We start from the raw sequence: 22,143 nt of genomic DNA on the forward strand, positions 1-22,143 counted from the left end.
ATAATATAATTAATCTCGGTTGTAGGTATTCTTTTAATCCTACCGAACTAGCACGTTTCGTTTTTCATTGGTCTAGTATTAATAACGTGATCAGACGACCCGTTTTGAACGAGACTGTCCCTTTTTCCAATCACGAGTCCCGGTGTCCCTGAAATGAACCGTGGGACGCATAATTGTCCCGTTTTCAGAAACCGCCAAAATTTGAGCAGTAGAATTTAAAAAAGAACCAAGAGTTTCATTCTTGATTGAAATCGTCTTCCATCTTCTTCTCACCATCTTCTGATAAATATAACTAAACATTTTGGATAGCTATATTTTGTGATTCGTAACTTTTAAGCCAACTAACTTTTTTTAAATAAATAACTTTAGTGTTTTTTTTCATTGACTACTTGTTATGACCTTAATCAAACCAATGTCCCGTTTTGAGTTAATAAAATTGTCCTTGAACTCTTTCGGATACATTCTTATTACCTTTAACACTTACACAATAAATAAAAGCCATATTGTTCTTCTATATTGTATTGTATGATATAGTTTTGTTTTTAAGCCATGTTTTTCAGTTATTATTTTAAGTCAAGATCTAAAATTCTATACAGTAATAGATACATATAATTATGATACTTGTATTCCCATTTTATGAAAGATATTATTGACCAGTGTATGTACGTACCAATTGCAATATCCTAATTCCTACGTCGTCATGGTTTGGGTCTCTTTTGCTTTTGAATAATTGAATAATTCTTTAAATACCTATACGTTTGCGATGTTGCCGTACTTCAGACTGGCAACCTCGCATGTTTTTCAATAGTTTTATCTGAAACTCTTCATGGTTGTACAGATGACTAACATTGTTTTTGAAATTTCAAATGTAAATCATTCAAATAGTCTGTAAGATCGACCAGAAATTCTGTTACATATCCAATTCAGATTTCGTCAGTCGACAGTCTTTTATCTTTCATTTCATAAAGTCTGCTATCTCATTTCTAAGCTCGTAAAATATTTTCAACATTATTCATTTGGTTATAGTATGTAACATTTATTCATCCGATATTTAATGCAAAAACGCCTTGAACTTTGCATGGTTGGCCCTTGGGATCGAATTAAAATATGGTTTTCACTACCAAATTCATAATTCTGGATTGGAATGGAATGGGAATGGAATTCGAAATTCTGGAGCTGAAGGACCTTCCGTCGAACAATTTTTTGCAGCTGATGAGCTCTTCTACCCCTAGTTGCTTTTGACCCACGACTTTTTGGCCACCATGTATAGGAAAAAAGAAGGAATAATCTGGAATTAACTAGTTTAGAATAATTGAGAAGCAATCATTCTTTTGATGTGTCGCCCGTGAGTATATTATGTAGGTATCTAATGTAATATTTTTTGGTATATAAGATATCTTACAGTGGGCCGGTGGCGACCATATATGGCGTAAATAGTATGTAAGATATGGTCTTTGAACAATAAATCTGATTTGAATATTGCTCTGTTTTATTCATTGCTTGCTTACTGTCAAAGTGGCGAGACTACTTCTAGCCCTTACTTATAGTGGTGAGCCTGATAGGGTTGAGATAATTCCACCTCCTCGAACTCTTGATCCTATCCGTAGGTCTTCGTCTGTTACCTCAGGTCTGTTGGTGCAAACATCCAGACCTTATTTATATATTCACTATATATGTGTACGTTTGTAGGCATCCGTAGTTAGGTTCTTACATGTCATCTCAATATTATATTTCACAGTCCACTTGCTGGCAAGCTGTACAATTAGGTTAACGTTTCTTATTTATTACAGCTTCTGACATCCATCTTAGTTACGTTACGACATTTCCTCAGCAATGATTTGTCTATTTACTTTTACTACTCTACTACTCTTTGCATTAAGTTACCGAAAAACTTCCGCGCAGATATGTTCGTACGTATGTAAATGTTTAATCCAAAATATAATCTGAATATATATTACAATATAATTAAATAATAATAATAAATTTATTAATGTTTATTTATAACTTGACCAATAATCTGCTTCGGGCTGCGTCTAGGCGTTCGTTAGGCGATCACCGGGGCACCCATACTCGGCTTGCCCACCCCGCACCAACCAGAACACCGGACTTGCCCCTAGCGCTCTGTTATGTCGCTCTGATGAGGTTATCAGGTCTGAGAAGTACGGTTTAGAAATTATGGCGACAGCATCGCCACAGTTGGTAGTTTCTCAGTTCCCACCCTCTCATATATTTAATTATTTAGTGCAGCTACCCGTTTCACGTTAATTTACTCAACAAATAGTAATAATAGTTAAGCTATGCATATAATTAATTAATTGAATAATATTTTTTCATTTAATTAAGTTTGCACGGATATCTCTCTGGGACGACAGTCTATGATAGCATCTCGTATACTACGCGAAGCATTGCTATGCAAGCATTGAAATGAAACGAAAACAAAGGATATTTTTAATTTAATTTATTTGGTTAGGACTGGTGAAGTGAGAGAGGAGGAGAAGATCCTCCTCTCCGGGCTACCGCCACACGACTGCCACGTCGGGGTCTTCGTCTATGATCCTCCGCAGCGACTGCAGGTCGAGTCTCGCGCGACAGCAGATCTCGTCCTCGCAGAGCGCGCCCGTGAACAGGTGCCGAAGGTCGGCAGCCGAACCCCCCGCTCCCTCCGCGCCCCTCCACAACGGATACCTCTTGATGCAACGTATGAGCCCGTGCAGCTGCGCGAAGACGACGAGCCGTCGAACGTCCACGTCTGGCGCGATGGCCGCCCAGCGCTCACAAACACTGCGCAGAGGGCTGCCCTGCTGCAGCGAACACAGCATTCGCCCGACGTCCCGTAGAGCCGTCTGCGACAGCAAAACGACACAACGTCACAGATTATATTGAGATATTTATGCAAATGGCATCTTATAGTTCAGTCAATTTAGATCAAAAAAAGAGAGTGAAGGTTCAGGCCCCAACAAGCTGAAATTTTTTTTTATTCAATGTCAAAGGTAAAAATAATGTATTAGGTACTGGAAATCGCGAAAAACTTTTTACCTAATTTTTTTACCTTTGACATTGAATAAAAAAATATCTATACTCAGAAAAGATGGGGAACTTATAAATATTATTTATCATTATGTTTTAAACAGTTTTACTGATTTAATTTACTAATATATACTATACTTTAATACTGATTTACAGCTTGTTGGAACTATATGTACCTTCAAATATAAATTGACCAGGCTAAAAATAAAAAAGATTAATAAAATGCCCTCACCTGTCGGCGCGCGGTAGGGGCGGCGTAGGCCAAACATGCGGCCTGCAGCTCGGAGTCCCGGAAGAAGCGCGAAAGGGCAGGCGTCGCCCGGTACGTGTTGCTGAACTTGAGCACCGGCACCAACCTCACCTGCGAAAGGACGAATGAAGAAATCGCCTCGGGATGCGTTTATACGACGGCACCTTATTCACTCACTACGCCATAGTAGAGGAGGTTCCGTATGCAGGACTTGACCAACGTCTTCTCGACGTCGGCGTCGGCCGCGATCTTCGACACGTGATTGTAGCCGTCGATGTGAGGCAACAGCTGAAACAATTTTACCATAAGAATAACTTATAGTACGAGATCCGGCTTCAGGATTAGTCCGCTCATCGGTTAATTGCTAAAAACCAAATGCTTGTATATTCTTCTGTTTATCGTATATGGGTGCCTTGTTAAATCTGGCCGCAAATATGGGTTACCTGCTGCTGGTAGAGTGAGAGTAAACGCATAACATCATTTGTCAGACGAGGACAGCGAATGCCGCCTGTGCGACGTTTTTCTTGACGGATTTTAACATAAAAACACTCTATTTTTAAATAACAAGTGAACGAAATGTTTTCCCAAAAAATCAATTCAAAATAATTTTACTAAAAATACTAGCCGCCAAATTTTGATAGGCAACCTGGTAGATATACATTCTCCTAATTATAAACATACACAAGAATTTAGTTTATAACAATTAACCAATTAACGCACTAATCCTGCAGTCGGATCTTAGACCATTAGTCTTGTTAGCCTTAAGAAACGAAGGCGAAACGCACCTGGGACGTGGTGAGGTCCCAGTCGGCGTCCGGCTCCAGGTGCGGCTCATCGCTGGAAGTGGGCGTTGATGGCGGCGAAGGGAGTGCAGATCGGAACACGGGTACGGGCACGTCGTGGTCATGCACCGGTGGGGGAGAAGCGCGCTGCCGACCCACCAGCAACCGCACTGCAATGTCACCCTCTGCCGCAGAGGCGGGCCCTTTAGAGACTTCAGAAAAACCCGACTAGCGATTGCGAAGACGTAACTCACCCGCGAGGGTTGCCCTGTGATATGTATTGAGGTCGTGGAACAGGTGAGCGAGCAGGGTGGGAAGTCTGCTTGACCCCTTTGACACAAATCCAGTATCTTCCTCCATCAAAACCTATAATTATTACACATTTATGTATACAGGAATTATATTAAACCTCACTCAGTGACAATGGAATGTTGCAAATTAAATGATCTGTCAAAATTCTTCTACATATTTATATATTAATTATTAATTACATATCAATCAATACACACATAAATAACAAGCGAACTGTGCTTTGCAGTTTTACCAGAGCTCATTAGCTAGCAGCGTGATTTTTAGTTAACACATTCAACCAAACAAACAAACTCTCAAACTACAATATAAATATCAAAATATAATATTAACATTACCAGGTATTCACCAAGTTTCTTAACAACCGGTTCATACTGAACCGTTTTAGACCAGCTGTCGCAGACAAAGCACAGATTGAAGATGTACATATTGCGCTCATACCTAGTGTTTTCTATTCTGATTGGATAACCGATGATCTTGTGCCCAAGAGAGTTTCTGGAAATCAAATAACTGGTTATTATTAACAGCTTTGGAGCATTATCCTCATACTAAGTTTTTTCTATTGAACCTAGGAAGAGTGGGTTATTCTGTAATAAAAAGCAGTATGCATAAATTACACTGGTAACTTGATAAGTTAGGATGTAGATCAGAGAGTTTAAACTACGTTTTGTAATATCTTATATCGTAAAGCTGTTATTATATATAAATAAACACTACTTTGTATAGACAACAAGGTTGAACATAACCCTTCAGAGTTTAGTATTAGTCAATGTTAAAAGTGAGTTGTTTGTATACTTATTATTACTTACATTGTCATAGTGCACTTTAATATAAATTGAGGTTTTGGAATAATATATGCACTGATGGAATGAAATACATCTTTTGATACATTGTCTTCTGGGAACTAAAACAAAGCGTGATACACAATATCTTATAAGGAACATGTAATGCTCTATGCTTTGATCTTAGACTAAGTATTTCTAAATTCAAACACCTTTAAATGAATCAAAAAATACCTGGCAAACAATTTTTGGACCAGCCACAGGATGAAATTCACTCAAAAATATGCACCGTATTGGGCCAATGCGGCCGCAGCCCTCATAGCAACGGGTTTCAATCGATTTCGAGGACATTTAGAGTTTTAGAATTACAGGTTTTTAAGTGCAAGTTATAGACACTACAGGCAAGTATAAAAGAAATCACTTTTAGACCGTTTACAATGTTCTACCCATTTAACTTTTATTGATAGTCAAACTAAGGGTTACGAGTAAATGTGAAATTGCAAAACGTTAAACTCATTAACTTTTGTCTCATTTATAGTCTGATTTGAGAAAAGCCTCTCAACTGTTTTAACTTTTAATCACATATTATATTGAAGATTTTAGGATTTAACAAAATTAAAAAAAAGTGAATGTTGCCATTAATGTATATGATAAATATAGATAATTATTTGTATTCTGTATTCATTAAAAACTGCAATTAATTACTAAAACCAATAATTTTAATTATCAAACAATCAGATTTAAAAAAAAATTTTTTATTATTTCCATGTTTTCTATATTCTCACTTTTAATTCGCAATATATGTATAAGTTTACATGTAATCCCTGAAAGTTGTTCTTCTTATCTTGAAGCTCATTTATTCTAATTCAAATGAATTCATTCTTGTCAGGGCATAAAATCATAATAAATGAATTTATTAATGAATTTGTTTTCAGCGTCGTCAACTTTGAACTTTAGGCATTAGGATATGATTTAGGGGCTGACCTCAAGAGGGCGTAAGATAAAATATACGTTCAACTGGTAGCTTCACCTTTACATTTTCTGATACATTAAAATTTTTTCGAAGATAGTATTGCTTCAAATAATAAAATACAATTAAATTTGTTTCGTTCTTAGAACAAGAATAATAGCAAACGATGTTACAAACGACGGTTTATATACATATATTGCCACAGTATGTCTAAAAAACATAATAGTAGGTACCTACCTATATTTAATTAGTAACCAAATATGCTCAAGTAATAAGTATATGTGGTTGGCAGTACTTCCAGGCTAGAGTTGTCCTTTTGCATAGTTGTATGATAAATAAAATATTGAACCGATACAGATATTTTTTATACATTGATTTTTATTTTTCACATTTATTGATTTGATTTTTAAAATTTTGTATAACGTTAATACGTTAACAATGCGTGCAGTACACTTTAATAAAAAAAAATCAGAAATTCTCGAGCGCTAATACAAAAATATCTTAAATATTTTGATATTTTTTTCTAAATTACTACTTAAATACAACCATCATCCAAATTAACTAACGACTATCAAGTACTGTGCATTATCATTGCACATCATGTGTGAGTAAGTACAAGTGCATTCAGCACTACGTGTCTCGTTCCCCCATGCGCAAAGGTTATATATAACGTAAGAGACAAACTTTTATCTTTTGGACAGCTTTCTTCGTTTTTTAAAGTAGGTAGAAGTTTTACTTCTTGTTTCGTTTCGTATTTATTCGTACCACAGATGCATTAGATGCCATACCACAGAATTCTTTTACAATGTACAGTATTAAGAACAACATTTTATACAACGATCCATAAAAAATAACATGTAGCAATGATCTAGTGGTTTAAGCCAGCGAATTTCACCTCAGGGTTCGATCTCAGGATCGTGCATGAAATTCCTGCTTTTAACTGATATTTAGTTTTCATGTGTAGGTACATTCGCTATAATCACACCGACATGTTTTACCGCCAAAAATTAATTCTCTATTAAAATAAAAGTTATCATAATGCCATACCACGAAACTGGATTATTTTAATTTTAGAATTGCTGTTAACAACAGTTCCCCTTTTGTTTATGAGTTTAAAGTTTACAATTATCGACTTCAGTAGCATTCAAACAATTCACTATTTTTTACACTAGAAGCTTGACTACATTTTTTACTTTTAATTTCATTTATCCATATTTATATATTTACATAGCCTACAGATTTAATGAAACATAAACAAGACCTTAGTAATTAAAAGTAATTCGTTCGCGAGTGGGGCTGTTTAATGCTTTCTTAATGCCTCATGCCAGTGTGACGTTGCGTGCTGAGTCGTGAGGTTGTGACGGAGCGTCCGTTTGGAGTACATACAGTTGAACATCGTAGCCCGTCTTAAAACGGTAAGAACCAATTGAGCTTATTGATGCCACAGGAAATTGTCCTTATCAATAGTCCCAAAGTCATCGAAACACGCTATAAACGACGTCTATAAAATTTTTCATGTTTTTTTACCCTCATTCAGAGTTTCAAGGGATTTTTGTTGTATAAAACAATATATTTTTACATTATCTCGTTCAGATCAACAATGTCGAAGAAAAGTGCGCTAGAAGTCGAAGCTGCCGGCCAGAATCCGACTGAAACCACTCCGCTAGTTTCTAGAACGGTAAGTTGGTTTTTTTTCAAAGTACTACATATTTTAAAAGTATTTAATGTCCGTGATTAATTCACCAATTAAATCACAATTAGGAAACGTAAATGAAATAAAGCATTAAGAGGAACGCTACACCAGTACATATAATACTGTGGCTACTTGTGTGACAGCATAGGTACTTTCGTTGCCATGCTAATCTATCACACGACGCGATGTTTTTAAAGCATACGACTAAATTAAACAATAATTGTCAGAAAATTATAACATTGATCAGGGTTTCGCACCAGCCTTAATAGCCTCAGACATAGTCCTAACATTACGAGTATATTGAATGGCTATTATTGTTAATTGTTCATCGTAGATGAGAGTCGCGACTACGGGTGCACGCCAGTCAGGCGTGACAGACTTTAGTTGCGTGTCCAGTGTACATGAAAGTTGAGACTTTTTGTAATCTGCATCGCTTACATGTCGCCGGTTGCGGTCAACAATCTACTACAGTTACACCTGCCAATACCTTCGATATCGTCGGTAGTCTTTTAACGTGGTGGAATTACAGTGCCGTTTGTGCACAGCAGATATGTCACGGTCGTGTCGATGAGACGACATAATCTTGCGTAGGAGCATACTTCGTCTAATTCGTGTATTTCTAGACGTATAACTGGTTCTTCAATGTTATATTAAGCTTATAAATCATCAATAAATAGCGATGTTTCAATATTATCTGTTTATTATAAATCCTTATGCATTATTCAATAGCTATGACCGTACTGTCATGTGGAAATACAAGTATTTTTTTACATTTTTTTAAACAAAGGGGCATTTGACACGAAATAAAGAGGCCTCTATCCGATAAACGTAACAGAACCTCGATTGTTACACTTATTACTGACATCGAAAATTTAATTACACCAAGATGAAACAATTATTGAATCCTTTTCAACAGATGGAACATTGATCTTGTCGTATTCGGTAATATCCCTTACATTTTTTATGACCATGGTTATCTACAGGGTGTGGACACGAGTGATGGCGCGGGCGGTTCGAGCAAGGCGGGCGGGTCCGGCCCAGGGCTCTCCGTGCGACAGACGGCAATCCTGGTTGCAGGCGAGATGGCTGGTAGCGGAGTGTTAGCGCTTCCACGGGCCCTCGTTAAGACAGGTCGGTCCCTTTTATACTTATTCTGGCGCCATTGTTCCACTGACATTATTATATTGGTTTTGTATATACTATGTTAAAAATTTCAGTCTATTTTCAAATTATTTGATATTATAAAGTTTTTATTATCTAATATGTTAGGACTACAAAGGTGTGAAGAACCATCGTATCTACAGCATTTCTAAGGAATCATATTGGAATTCGAAACACAACAACCTGTAGAATAGCTGGAACTGAAGCGATGACGATGTTTTTAAACATTTATCTCATGTTTTCTTTGCTCAGCGATTATTTATTTGTGTGCGTGTTAATTTAAGGCTGGCGGTAATGATTCTTCGCAATTAATACCAAATATTCCGTTTGGCTCCGTGTTTATATTATATTACTTAAATAAGGAGGATTAAGTCCTGATTGCCTAGAGGGCAAATAGGACCTAAGCCTCTAGGCAAAATAAAAAAAATTCAACTCTAAAAATTGGTGCATTTAATGTCAGATCATATGGGTCAGAGATAAGATACTTAGAAATAAAACACTAAAAAAAGGAAATAGATATACTTGGGATAGCGGAAGTAAGGAAAGTGGGATGAAAATATATTGAAGAACATGATAATTTTGAACTAGAGGAGGGGTTCCAATAACATAGTTCTAGATATAAGATAAAAATACTATTTAAGGTTGTTGTAAATAAATGGACTTTATTATTATAAGTCCTGTTAGAATTGATATTTAATAATACAGGGGAAGTAATAGTTTTACGGAAAGCCTATTTGTGCTTAAGTTATTTCTTAGGCAGTAATCTACTTAACGAGGTCTTATCGAGTTTCAACCGACGCGACCGCCATTCGCACGTTACATATTTCCATTCCTATGTATATCATTTGACGTTACATAAACTTTACCCAATATCATATATATATATAATCAAACTTTTTTGGAAAATTGTACTCGGTAAGGTCAATGAACTCCTAAAAGGTCTGGTGAATAAAGACTTAAATAACACCCGAAATTATTTGAATTATTACATACATATTGTATGTAATAATTAAATAATAATTTTAATATTATTGGTTTCCAATTTGTTGGAATAGTAAATTTGTAAATCCATATTATTTGATACACTGGTACGGCCTCCCATGTCGCGGTCGCCGACCCGATAGCATCAGTGTTCACCACCAATGACGAAAGAAAGTTGAATTTCTTATTTTATTTTTATTTTTTATAGGACAGGGGGCAAACGGGCAGGAGGCTCACCTGATGTTAAGTGATACCGCTGCCCATGAACACTCAATGCCATGCTATTCTTATATTGAAAACATAAATACTATTTTCATGTATCTGAGAGTAAAAAATACTTAATCATTGTGGATCCTATGTTAATATGCTAATCGTTTGAAACATAGCGTTTGAAAGACGGTGAATGTTAGTGAATATTCATTTAACTAATACTTTTAAATGCATCATAACATGCCCACACGCATTTGTGCATTCCGAATATTTTCTACTCCCTATCCATATTTGATATGATATTTTGTTTGATGTTTGGCATTAATAAAAAACTGTCAGTGTTGGCATCAGCGTGCGACTCTCATACATGTGGTCGTAGGTTCAATCCCCGGCAGTGCACCAATGGACTATCTATGTGCGCATTTAACATTCGCTCGATCGGTGAAGGGAAACATCGTGAGGAAACCGGTTCGCCTCAGACAAAGTCGAGGGCGTGCGTCAGGCACAGAAGGCTGATCACCTACTTGCCTATTAGATTAACAGATGATCATGAAATATACAGACATCTGAGGCCAAGACCTGAAAAATCCATTCTTAATTATTGTATAATACTTTGTTCTTTTTAATGAGTCTTGCTGCTTTGCATTGTTATGGGAGCTGGGTCGACGACCGTGCTCAAACCCGTAATAATATGTCGAGCCGGCACAGACCCACAGTTGTAACACGGTACCTAATTAAATGTGGCAATTATTACACGTGGATCCGGTGCATCGAGATGTTTGAATAAAACTTCTTTCGTGGTGACCATAAATAAAATAATTAATTTGAAAAGATATACGTATAGTACTTGAATACTAGTCTAAAATAATATGTCTGCGTTGCCTATTGACATTTGATATTGAAATAACTAAATGCAGATAATGATCCCCCAGAGGTTAAACTCGTTTTGAATCAATTAAGATCCACATATTTAGTAGGAGTGACTTTGTTGTTTGCTCATTATTCAGTAGTATTTTAATTAATTACTTATTATATTTTACATTAAATCTTTACTTTATATTATTTTATATCTTATATAAAGTAATATAAAAGTCAAAGTCTAATCATTTATTACAATTAGAGGCGTTTGAACGTTAAATAAAATATAAAGATGATTCTAGGGGGGATGATACTGAATCCCTGAAAAACAATAATTAAAAAGTGCACATGAAATACGAAAATCTAAATCAAGATCAGTCTCATGTCAGTTAGTAGTTAGTACGAATGTTAAGGATACGATGTGGACAGGTAATGTTTGTATATTATGTGAAAACAATATACTCCTAGAATAAAACTACTATACATATCAATTAGCAACAATAAAGTATCAAGTAGGTGCCTACAGCGGCCGTTATAAGTCGGCTGCAACACGTGAATATATTGCGCAATGTTTCCGCATTAACTCGACGAAGCCACGACTGATTTCAACATAATTTTTAATAAAATAGATTAACATATCTCGGCTATAAAAACTTTTCTGGGCCTACGCTGTGAGATGTTGAACAGAGAAATACAAAGCCCGCATACGTGTGACGAGGACAGGTAGAGAACCAGTCTGGCGAGTTTTAGTTAAAATGAGGTAAATATTTCCGTTCTCCCTTTATCACAATGTTACAGTTTAAAACAAACAAATTCCGTACAGTTTTCAATGATCGGATTTATATGTTTTTAATTAGTTAAGCTTACACACATCTAATAACACATTTGTAGATAAGAAACATAATATCTTTATTCATATAGGTAAACAAGTACACTTATGAACGTCAAATTAATTAATTAATTGTTAATTTACTATGGTGTTCGCAAGTCAATGGCGTAGAACGGGCAAGAAGAACTAGTGAGCAACTTTCCGCCACTCTTTTCAATCGCCAAGTTTTTAATACAAATTGTTTGAACTGGAGCAAATCAATCCCAAAAATTAGGATCATTTAAGTATTTAAAGAAAAACACTTTTCAACGGATTATAGTAAAAATAAATTAATAATTTAAATAATTATAAGTTTAAATACAATAATACATAACTATAATCCGTTAAAAAGTGTTTTTCTTTAAATGTGTAAAAGTTATGTTAATAAAAGACAATACTATCATTTAAGTATTCGTCACATTTATAAAAAGCTTTATTGATCAATTTACTTTTAACGAGGGCTTTGAATTTATTCAGTGATAATTCTCTTATTTCGCTTCGGAGTTTGTTGTAAAAACGAATACAATTTCCACATTGAGTGGTTTATCTTCTGGAGCCTGGTTGGTCGTACACTTAAATTAGTTCTATTTCGCGTATTATACTGGTGACAGTCATTTGTTTTAAAATCATTTAATTTTTTTTTGTACATACAATAAGGCTGATAGCATTTACTATTTATATATATGATGTTCTATGACAAAGTTAATTTCATATATCAACATATCGTGAGTCGCATGCACATCGACATTCTCCACGCTTCAGCTGTCTTACTCCCATCTGATCCAAACCACGTCAACGAGAAGCATAATTATTAAATATTTCTCGACGAAATCGTGTGATAAAATAAGACAGACCAGGCAGGTTTTGACTGATCGCTATAAAATATAACGTAGATACTTGAGTATTGTTAATTTTTAAGTACAATTCACACGATTTCTTAATCGCTTTATTTATTAAATATGATACAAAGGTTAACAAATGGCGCTACAATTTTTTTAGTTCTAGGCCTCAGATGTCTGTATCTGTTTCATGATCGTTTGTTAATAAGCAAGTAGGTGATGAGTATTTGTAGGTCTAAGGCAAGTCGGTTTCCTCACGATGTTTTCCTTCGTACGAGCGTATGTTAAATACGCACATAGAAAGAAAGTCCATTGGTGCACAGCCGGGGATCGACCCTACGACCTCAGGCGAGAGTCGCACGTTGAAGGCACTACGCCAACACTCATCGCTTATTAATATGTAGATTATTTAAAATAGCGTAGAGTCTGACTATGTTGCAACGTAAACCGGTTTAGTAAGTCTCTGTAATCAAGGTTTTAAATCTCGATAAATATATGGAATTAACATTTTGATTTCAAGCGGCGAGCGAAAGTTGGTAAAAATACACTTACAAACAAGTTAACTAATTCCTTCAAGAAAAGAGCGTACCACTTCTTAAAAGGCCGGCAACGCACTCATGAATTCTCTGGCATTATTCCTTCAAGAAAAGAGCGTACCAATACTTAAAAGGCCGGCAACACACTCGCGAGCCCTCTGGCATGGAGAGTGCGACGGTATAACTTAACATCAGGTAAGCCTTCTGCCCGTTTGCCCCCTGCTCTATAAAAAATTGCACTGCTAAGCGAATGTACCTAATTATGTTGTGTTATGCGGCCGTTAAATGTACAAATGCGAAAGGCGGCATAGCCATGAGGCTTTCATCCCCTTTTGTTTTACGTCATCTGGACTCAACACGTGTATTTGCAGGATGGGTGGGTGTGCCGTTGATAATCGCGATGGCGTTGGCAGCTGCCTTTAGCGGGAAGCGGCTTGGTGATTGCTGGACCATGTTGGAGAATCGCCATCCCGAACTCAGAACCCGAAACCGACACCCGTATGCCATCATAGCCAACGAGGCTTTGGGGCCCATCTGGAGGTACCGATGACATGAGTTTTCCGTTTTTAAGCGATTTATAAAAGCTCCCACGAGGGATCAGTTAATGGCAGTTGTGATAGCGTCTCTAAACGAGACGTTTTCTTTAGTCTGAATATTTCAGAAGACGTACGGAGCACTTGTTGAACTATTCTCGTGTTTACAGTGTGGTGGTATTCGTTTGCCTGATGGTCACTCAATTCGGCATGTCTGTGGTATACCTCCTGCTGGCGGCACAGCTTATCGAGCAGATCTTCCTGTCGCTAATGCCCAACGTCACCATTTGCATCTGGTACCTGGTGGTTGGCTGTGGTGTGACGCCTTTCCTGCTGTTCGGAACACCTAAAGATTTCTCGTAAGTGTTTTTTTAGCTTCACGCAGAGCGGACACAGACAAAGTATGTAAAGTGTTCATGCAATGCAACATCGTGGGGATGCATCCGATACCGATATCGATATATCGGCGATATTTTGGGTTTGCCGATATATCGGTATCGGCGATATTTTAATTGCAACGGTACTTATCAAATTTCGCGTTTTAAAAATCTAGTGCATTACAAACGATACATGGACTATTTAATTGGCTTTAACTGCCAGTATTTTTCGATACCAAATAAAATAAAATACAGAATTATAAAGACTAAAAGTTACTATTAATTATTAAAGTATTTTAATTTAATGATTCTGAATTCTGAATTTTAATAACTAAACCTTATATCCTTTTCGAAGATCGTGAGTGTTTAAATTAAAAACTTTAAACTAAACTTGATATAAATATATTTTACCTAAATATAATTTTCATTCAATAAGCGTTGGTATCGGTATCGGTATCGGCGATATTTCAATAACAGTATCAGCATCGTATCGACAAAAAGGCGTATCGATGCATCCTTACAATATCATGTACCATGGCGGAAGTTTTAATTAATATATAAATTTGTTGCAGCAAATTGGGTCTGGTGGCGTTTGTGACCACAGTCTTGGCGTGTCTGTTCTACTTCATCCAGATGATGAACGATATAAAGCCTTTCGTATTCCGATGGGGTATCCACGGCTTCACGGACTTCTTCCTCGCTTTTGGAACCATCATGTTTGCTTTTGGAGGCGCCTCCACCTTCCCCACCATTCAGAACGACATGAACGATCGTTCCAAGTTCAACACTAGTCTCAAGTACAGCTTCTCAGGTAATGTATTCTTTCTTACCACCTTATGATTTTAGTTGATGTATTTCTCCAATTGATGAGTATTTTAATTATTTATTTAAGGCTCACAAGGAATGCGCTTACAAAATTATAATTAGCTCATATTTAACATCGAAGCGCAGCGCAGTCTAATGATATTTGTCCGCAGCCATACTGGTGTTGTACCTGGTGATAGCGATATCGGGGTACGCGGTATACGGTGAGGCAGTAGCGCCCAATATAGCAGCGTCTCTCTCGGCCACTGCACTGACGCTAGTTGGCAACGTGCTGATGAGTATTCACCTGCTTGCAGCTTTCGTCATCCTCATCAACCCTGTTTGCCAACATGTAGAAGAGGTCGTTTACCGTGTGCCTACAGGTCAGATAAACTCATTACGTAGAGTGAAGAGAAGTCGAAGAGAGAAATCGGTTGTAAATACATACGTACGTATTACGTACAACCGATTTCTCCTCAGGTTTCTTTAAGCTTAACTCTATTATCATTTATTAGATTTATTATTATTATTTATTTATTAAGTCTAGTAACATCATAAATATTACAAAATCTACTGATAATTTTATAAAATCTTCTATCTAATATGTACGACAATATTAGATATAAGTTTTGCTAAAAATAGGAATTAAAAAAATACAATTAAAAACATAAACAAGATAAGACAAATACACAATAAAATAAAATTACCAAGAATGTTGGTACTTAAAGTAGAGAAAAAAAATCATCAGAAAAACAGCGAATTAGGTTTGAGAAAGGCAGCCAACAATGCTTTTTCTAAAACCGATCAGCCCACTACCGAGTATATCCAGCTCCGGATAAGCTGTGTTCAATCCGTTAAAGTTGCGAAGAATTCGAACGAGAGGTGCCTGAACTCCTAGGTTCAAAAGGAACTTGGAAAATATTGGTGATTTTAGACCTAGGGAACGAGTATGGGACTACAATTTTAATACCCTGTAAGAGGTCACTGCTCTATATGATTATTTAGCAATTTATGTAAGAAGATAGCACCGGCTAAAGTCCTCCGATCGCACAGTGAAAGTCTTGACATTCACTTTAAATATTTCATGTATTCTAACACTTTGTACACTTATGCACGTCAAAAACGAATGTCGTCTCCAATGTACTGAACAGAATAAAAGCGTTTGTCATTTACAGAGTCTGTGGGTTACCGCACTCTGGTGCGTCTGTCAGTGATGGCCGGCATCCTGTTCCTGGGTGAGAGTATTCCTCGCTTCTATACGATCCTGGCGCTACTCGGCGGTACCACGCTAGCACTCATCACCTTCGTAGTGCCCTCCTACTGCTACCTCAATTTGCTCGCCAAGGAACCAACCGGAACCCCTGCATCTGTGTGAGTATACTTACGACTGCGATCAGCCTACGTCAGGGCAAACATACTAAATCACACTACCCTTATTGCATTGGCCAAGTGGCCTCAGCGAGTGGGCAACCTTGAGGTCTCAGGTATCGCACCCCCGGTCGATCCTGGATCATGAAACATACAAAAATCTGAGGCCCAGAAATCAAATCTTAATTGTAAAATTGCATTGCATTTGCACAGCTGGGTCGACGTCCTTGCCCAAACCCGTAATAATATGTCGGGCCGGCACAGACCCACAACTGTTACTCGTTGTAACCCGGTACCTAATTAGATAAGAAATGATCATGAAACCAGTGGTAGAATCATTGATTTAGTTATTTTTGTAAAAAGGGCTATCCTATTACTTTCTAGGGCTTCATCGAACTGGACCAAACTGTTCTGCTGGCAAGTTATAGTTGTGGGAGTTGTAGGGGGCGCCTTTGCAGCATACAGTGCCCTGAGCGCAATCTTTAGCACCGCCCAGGCTGTTCCCTGCTACTTGCGGTAGATCTGTGCTATCGGCTCGCCTAATAAATTAAGCATAGTTATCGAAGGGTTCTTTACATTGCACGACACTTTATATTATAAATGGAATCTTCAAACGGCATGCTTTGACGCGGGGTGTGATCTTTGCCGGCAGTCAATAAATTTTAAATTGGACGAGATTTTTAAAATGTATCAAATTTATGAATTGTATAATTTAGATTCTGTTTCTCTCGTTTTGTTGCAAGGTTTTACGTTTATAAAATTTTCAGTTAATGTTTCGTCTAATAGTTTTGTCTCTCTATTGATTTTCTGCTGTATTGAAGCGAGCCTCCATCTCGTACTATGAAATGTAATTAAGAATGTAATGATTTAAAATAATATAAGATTTTTAATAATAAGCTTCTGTTAAATATTAGTTTAATGTTAGCTTATGTAATTTTCGTAAGGGCATTATTATAATCAAACTGTCAATAAATATATCGTGTTTAAGTGTGTATGCCTTACAGTGCAGATATTATTTTTATTTGTGCAACAATTTCTACTTGTTTTTGAATAAAACAGATAGTAATTAAATATTTTGGTCTGGTGGTTGTGTTTTATTGCCGTAAAAAGCCTACTTCCATATATGTGTTAGGAAATAGGGAGTGTGTGTAAAACCACTCGCGTCTCACACACACAAGACTATGCTTCACAGAAAAACCAAAAGAAATAAGAGTATATATATGTAAATAGAGAGAGAGACAGTGGTAAAACAATCCAAATATCTTTATTGTATACGTTTTATCGCTGCAACAGTACCACAATAGACGATGACAATTGTTTATCATTTTACCAATAATAAAAACAAGCTTATGAAATTACAATATTAAATGAATGTTGGGGCGAACTGTTTCGGAACTGCACATCTGCCAATACGGAGGAAGTGTGTCGTCGTTTCTTACGCTAAGGTGTGGTTTATGTGAGTGCGGCAGCCCCGGAGATGATTTCAATAAGCTCCCTTGTGATGACGGCCTGTCGGGTGCGATTGAATAGCAGAGTCAGTTTTCGGATCATCTCTTCAGCGTTTTTAGTGGCGTTATCCATGGCAGCCATCCGCGCTGACTGTTCCGAAGCAGCGCCTTGCTTCAGAGCGTAATACAGCAACGCCGCCAACGTCCATTCCGCGTAACTCTCTAACTGGTCTTCGTCGACATCGTCGAAGGCAGACATGTTCGGAGCGTTCTGTAATCATAATTTTGCCCTATGTTCCTTGCGATAATTTGTATTTATGTCGAACGCCTACCAATATTATAAGGCAATGTTTCCATTATTATTCTAATAAATAAATGTAATGCATTGTGGGAATTATTGAAGTTATTGTTGTGATTTGCAGCTGCTTTACTTCAATTGATGAGCGCCTATTAATAAGTCAGTAGTGCCGGTATCTCTGCCTCCGCATTGCTCAGTGTTTAAGAACAGGCGCTTAAAATTTTTTGCTCAACTTTGAAATACTCTTTTGCATTTATATATAAGGATTGTGCAGTCAGTATTCCAGGATTACAGAAAGAGCTGCATCTAGGCAACTAGAATCATAATGTTGTTGAGTTTAGTACCTCAATGCGAAGTTTGTTGAAGAAGGGAACGATTGTCAACTCGTACTTGACGGGACTGAAGTACTTGTTATAGTAGACTTCTCCGACGTCGTAGCCATATTTCGATTCCGCGATGGCTGCGGCTATCACAGACGCGTCTGCGAACACCGGCGCTATGCGCCCGATCTGCACACACACCCTTATTATAACTAATTAAGACAAACGAGCCCAAGACATGACGAAGTTATCACATAAGTTTATGATGTTGAAGTATGAATGGAAGCTAGAATGATGAGGAGTGAAATTAAGAGCTGGTCTTCTACGCTGGATGCCTCATCTGAGAGATATAGGACTCTAAGACAAGTCAGTCAGAAACGTGAAAGAAAGACAACTAAACGGAACAAGGAGAACAGGGAGCCCAGGGTGCAAACGGACAGAAAGGTGATGTAAAGTGACTCGTTAGGTTCAAGTTGTTTATTCAGAAGTTGCAATCAAACTGATTTAGGTCTAAGGTACATCAATTGTTAAAAGACCGGCAACGCACTCGCGAGCCCTCTGCCATTGAGAGTGTCCACGGGCGGCGTTATCACTTAACATCAGATGAGCCTCCTGCCCGTTTGCCCCCTGTTCTATAAAAAAATTGTTTAATGCCTTGACATTGAACCAGATGGGGCACTTACATCTTTAACATTAATGAGCATGTTTTCGGCATAGTTCCTACGGAGGACTCCTCGGGATTTATCGCCTACACAGACCAATTTGTGCGTGGCGCCTTCAGCTTTCCGTGCCGCCAAATCCCGCCTGATGCGCCGCGCCACTCCACTGTGCACGCCGCCGCAAAGACCTACATAACACTACCAGTACTACTGTGATCTGGCCCAAAATAAATCTATATAGGTGATTTAAAAAAAGATTACATAATGTAAATATGTTTGTATGTGCCTGTGCCATTCTACCTCATAAGTGTTTTTGGAAAATTTCCCCCAATTTCTTGCATCTTATATCTTTAAACGAGCAATTCTTGTATATATTAAATATAAATATATAATTATTGGAATCTCGGAATCGGCGGGGGTTTCGGGGGCGATAAGTCGATCTAGAGAATATAATGATGATGAATAGAATGATGATTTTTTTCTTTAAATAACCTATTTTTTTTATTATTCTGTCGGTAAGATCGAAGAATATTTTTTTATATTCATATTTCATCATTTTATTAATATGTACTTAATTCAAAATATAATTTCCAAAAAACACAAAAAAAACCGGTCATCCGAAACTAAATTGTGAAGGCATTGAGTAGCGGTAAAAGTAGCTATAGTTTGTATATGTTCAATAAGACAATTAAGGAACTTTAATTTATCCTCTTAGTTTGAAATATTAATTTATATATAATTTGATACAGGTAAATGTGTAGAATATACGAACGATTTACGATGGTACAACCTTAACATTTTGTACCATATTCTTGCAATAAATAAATTATTATATGAACAATCACGACTGATAATTACAAGCGATAAAACGTATATAAACTACAATAATTATAAAGACCTACTTCTCAAATACGTCATTATTAACTAAAGATAGCTACATAGCGTACTTTTGGTAGGCGTTAAGTTTTACCCATTAAATCGATAATTTGTAATAAAATAAATCTGAAATAATGGTTTCCGTATTTTTCTTATCCCTTAAAATTTACAATGTACAGCCATTGTTCTGACAAAACATTTCAAATTTTCTTGATTAGACGCCTAATAGAACGCCATTCCTTATTTAAGTCGTAGATAAAAATAATAATAATAACATTAATTATGGCACGGCATTACCTAACGAATCGCAACCTCTGACATTATGATCATAACAAGAATCATAACGCTTCAATTATTATTAATTTGATAAATTTATTCGCACAAGCAAAAACGGGTATGATGAAAATTCTCGCGAATATTACACCAGCCTACGGAATTTCATTATAATTCTGCTTACTTACAATCATCGTATTACAATTGTTAAGTTTGCTGTAATTAATTATTTCGTCCTTATAATCGCAGTAGTTTTATTTCTGTATCTTAATTCAAAAAAAATAACTCTCCCTATACTAGTTAATCATTTTAAAAAATCAAAGACACAATACTCGTCGAGCGAGTTTGCTGCAATTATTTAATAAATTAACATCTAAAATTCGCAATATTGATGTGTTTGACAAATTCAAAAGGGCAGTAAAGATGCATGTTAGAGTGAACACTGTTGACTAAAATTGAGACGGCTAATGGACGTTGCCATATCTCGCTCGTATATACATATTAATATTAAGTTTCTCATGTAAATATAGTTCTTTAAACATTACTTTTGGGTCGCTTCAGTGCGATGAATAAATAAGGCCGTATGGTTCAGTGGAACGCGTCCTATTTATGTCGGCATTGACCTCATCATTTTATCAAAATAAAACGATGTAGGCAAAATGCTGATTGCAAATACCACACGAGTATAACAGATTCCACTTGAAACCAGTACACCAGACAGCGGCGCGATAACCAACCTCGATCCGACGTCATGGCGACATAGACTCTTTTTGTCTTTTTATCATCCTCGGGTTTGACGGCCTCCGGTTCAGTCTTAGCATCTTCAGCTGGTTTCTTGTCTACGGGACCTTTCACCAAATGGCTCGACTCGTAAAACTTCCGGGGCCCATAACCGAAAGGACGCGCCGCTTGGAGTTCCCGCTCTGCTCTTGTAAATCTAGACAATATAAAAAAAAATAAAAAAATACGTTTATTTTGGAACATAAGATCATCATGGTATCACTTATTCCACGTCATTTCAGTGTATTGTTACACAGTTGTATCAACATAACAAATATACTATATAATAACAAAACAATAGAACTCAAAAACAACTCTTAGAGCCAATATTTATAATGGTTCGTCAATATTAATGAAAAATAAGAAGACCACAGGATTGGTGGTCTAATGGATATAGCAGAAATCCAGGCCGATATTAAATTATCTAGTTACGATAAATGTTAAAATAATGGCGTACTTGCTTGCGGAGACCATCTTCATGGTTTTGGTGATTTTTTGAATATTTTTTATTGACTTAAGTCGCAGAGAAACCTGCTTTAGTTGGACCATTTTATTCTTAAATTACTGTTTTCTGACAGGACTATAACGTTTACTGTCATATATGTTATTTTCACTGTCAAATTTAAGAAAATTGTTACCTGTATTGAAAAAGTGCGTGCGTATAAAGTGTCAGAATAGAAACTTTTTTGTAACTTAATTATTACTAAGGTAAAAGCCCTAATAGGTGATTCATGTACCAGTATATGATCACTCCAAGTATTTGTATATCTATATATTCACACTCTTTATACACTGTATAGAGCTAATGATTATATAAATAAATAAATAAACTACCCCACGCAAAAGGGTCTTCGCGTCAAAACCTGCATCTTCGCCCTTTCTTATTGCTAACATTACAGAGCCCAACAAGGAATTTACCACCGACAAAACTTTCACCTACAGATGGAAAATAAACAATGTGTTTTCGTCTTGACCTATTATTATGTATTAGTTTATGATTTGCATCAATTGACGTATTGGCGAGTCGTATCTAATACTAAGGGCCTGTTTCACAATGTATGGATAGAGTACCAAATAACTGTCCAACACATACATTATTCGAAATATAAAATATTAAATAAGATTTCGCGTTTCATGACGA

General features: G+C 36.6%; 3 protein-coding genes across 5 annotated transcripts; 1 reads left to right on the top strand and 2 right to left on the bottom strand.

Moving 5' to 3' along the window:
• Positions 1-2,443: 2,443 nt before the first annotated feature.
• On the bottom strand, positions 2,444-5,755 carry LOC111003364 (GATOR complex protein NPRL2). 2 transcript variants are annotated; one of them, XM_022273819.2, is made up of 8 exons: positions 5,385-5,755; positions 5,178-5,272; positions 4,707-4,863; positions 4,314-4,425; positions 4,063-4,262; positions 3,455-3,565; positions 3,260-3,388; positions 2,444-2,843 (listed from the first exon to the last, which is right to left on the bottom strand). In XM_022273819.2, exons 1-8 carry the CDS (start codon positions 5,499-5,501, stop codon positions 2,514-2,516), a joined length of 1,251 nt encoding a protein of 416 aa, XP_022129511.2. In that variant the 5' UTR covers positions 5,502-5,755; the 3' UTR covers positions 2,444-2,513. The 2 variants fall into 2 exon arrangements, with proteins under 2 accessions (XP_022129511.2, XP_022129512.2); XM_022273820.2 differs by having other exon boundaries at positions 4,063-4,244; positions 5,385-5,754.
• A 1,627-nt stretch (positions 5,756-7,382) lies between these two features.
• Positions 7,383-17,433, top strand: LOC111003389 (amino acid transporter AVT1D). The gene is made up of 9 exons (XM_022273852.2): positions 7,383-7,535; positions 7,714-7,798; positions 8,797-8,944; positions 13,638-13,806; positions 13,970-14,158; positions 14,749-14,987; positions 15,154-15,363; positions 16,156-16,351; positions 16,733-17,433. The coding sequence occupies exons 2-9, from the start codon at positions 7,721-7,723 to the stop codon at positions 16,866-16,868; spliced, it is 1,365 nt and encodes a 454-aa protein (XP_022129544.1). The 5' UTR covers positions 7,383-7,535; positions 7,714-7,720; the 3' UTR covers positions 16,869-17,433.
• A 160-nt stretch (positions 17,434-17,593) lies between these two features.
• LOC111003349 (ATP synthase subunit gamma, mitochondrial-like) lies at positions 17,594-21,900 on the bottom strand. 2 transcript variants are annotated; one of them, XM_045634149.1, is made up of 5 exons: positions 21,837-21,900; positions 20,960-21,159; positions 19,098-19,261; positions 18,439-18,603; positions 17,594-18,067 (listed from the first exon to the last, which is right to left on the bottom strand). In XM_045634149.1, exons 1-5 carry the CDS (start codon positions 21,869-21,871, stop codon positions 17,801-17,803), a joined length of 831 nt encoding a protein of 276 aa, XP_045490105.1. In that variant the 5' UTR covers positions 21,872-21,900; the 3' UTR covers positions 17,594-17,800. The 2 variants fall into 2 exon arrangements, with proteins under 2 accessions (XP_045490105.1, XP_022129483.2); XM_022273791.2 differs by lacking the exon at positions 21,837-21,900 and adding an exon at positions 21,460-21,574.
• Positions 21,901-22,143: the final 243 nt, after the last annotated feature.

Source organism: Pieris rapae, chromosome Z (assembly GCF_905147795.1).
Source record: "Pieris rapae chromosome Z, ilPieRapa1.1, whole genome shotgun sequence".
Taxonomy (NCBI): Eukaryota; Metazoa; Arthropoda; class Insecta; order Lepidoptera; family Pieridae; genus Pieris; species Pieris rapae.

Coding starts and splice junctions, on each gene's coding strand:
- LOC111003364 (XM_022273819.2), bottom strand. CDS start 5,501: ATGTCCTCGAAATCGATTGAAACCCGTTGCTATGAGGGCTGCGGCCGC. Junction 3,389..3,454: donor ACCTCCTCTACTATGGCGTA/GTGAGTGAATAA, acceptor GTCCTTTCGCAG/GTGAGGTTGGTGCCGGTGCT. Junction 2,844..3,259: donor CCCCTACCGCGCGCCGACAG/GTGAGGGCATTT, acceptor TTGCTGTCGCAG/ACGGCTCTACGGGACGTCGG.
- LOC111003389 (XM_022273852.2), top strand. CDS start 7,721: ATGTCGAAGAAAAGTGCGCTAGAAGTCGAAGCTGCCGGCCAGAATCCG. Junction 8,945..13,637: donor ACGGGCCCTCGTTAAGACAG/GTCGGTCCCTTT, acceptor GTGTATTTGCAG/GATGGGTGGGTGTGCCGTTG. Junction 16,352..16,732: donor ACCGGAACCCCTGCATCTGT/GTGAGTATACTT, acceptor ATTACTTTCTAG/GGCTTCATCGAACTGGACCA.
- LOC111003349 (XM_022273791.2), bottom strand. CDS start 21,551: ATGGTCCAACTAAAGCAGGTTTCTCTGCGACTTAAGTCAATAAAAAAT. Junction 18,604..19,097: donor TGCTCATTAATGTTAAAGAT/GTAAGTGCCCCA, acceptor GTGTGTGTGCAG/ATCGGGCGCATAGCGCCGGT. Junction 18,068..18,438: donor TCAACAAACTTCGCATTGAG/GTACTAAACTCA, acceptor TTATGATTACAG/AACGCTCCGAACATGTCTGC.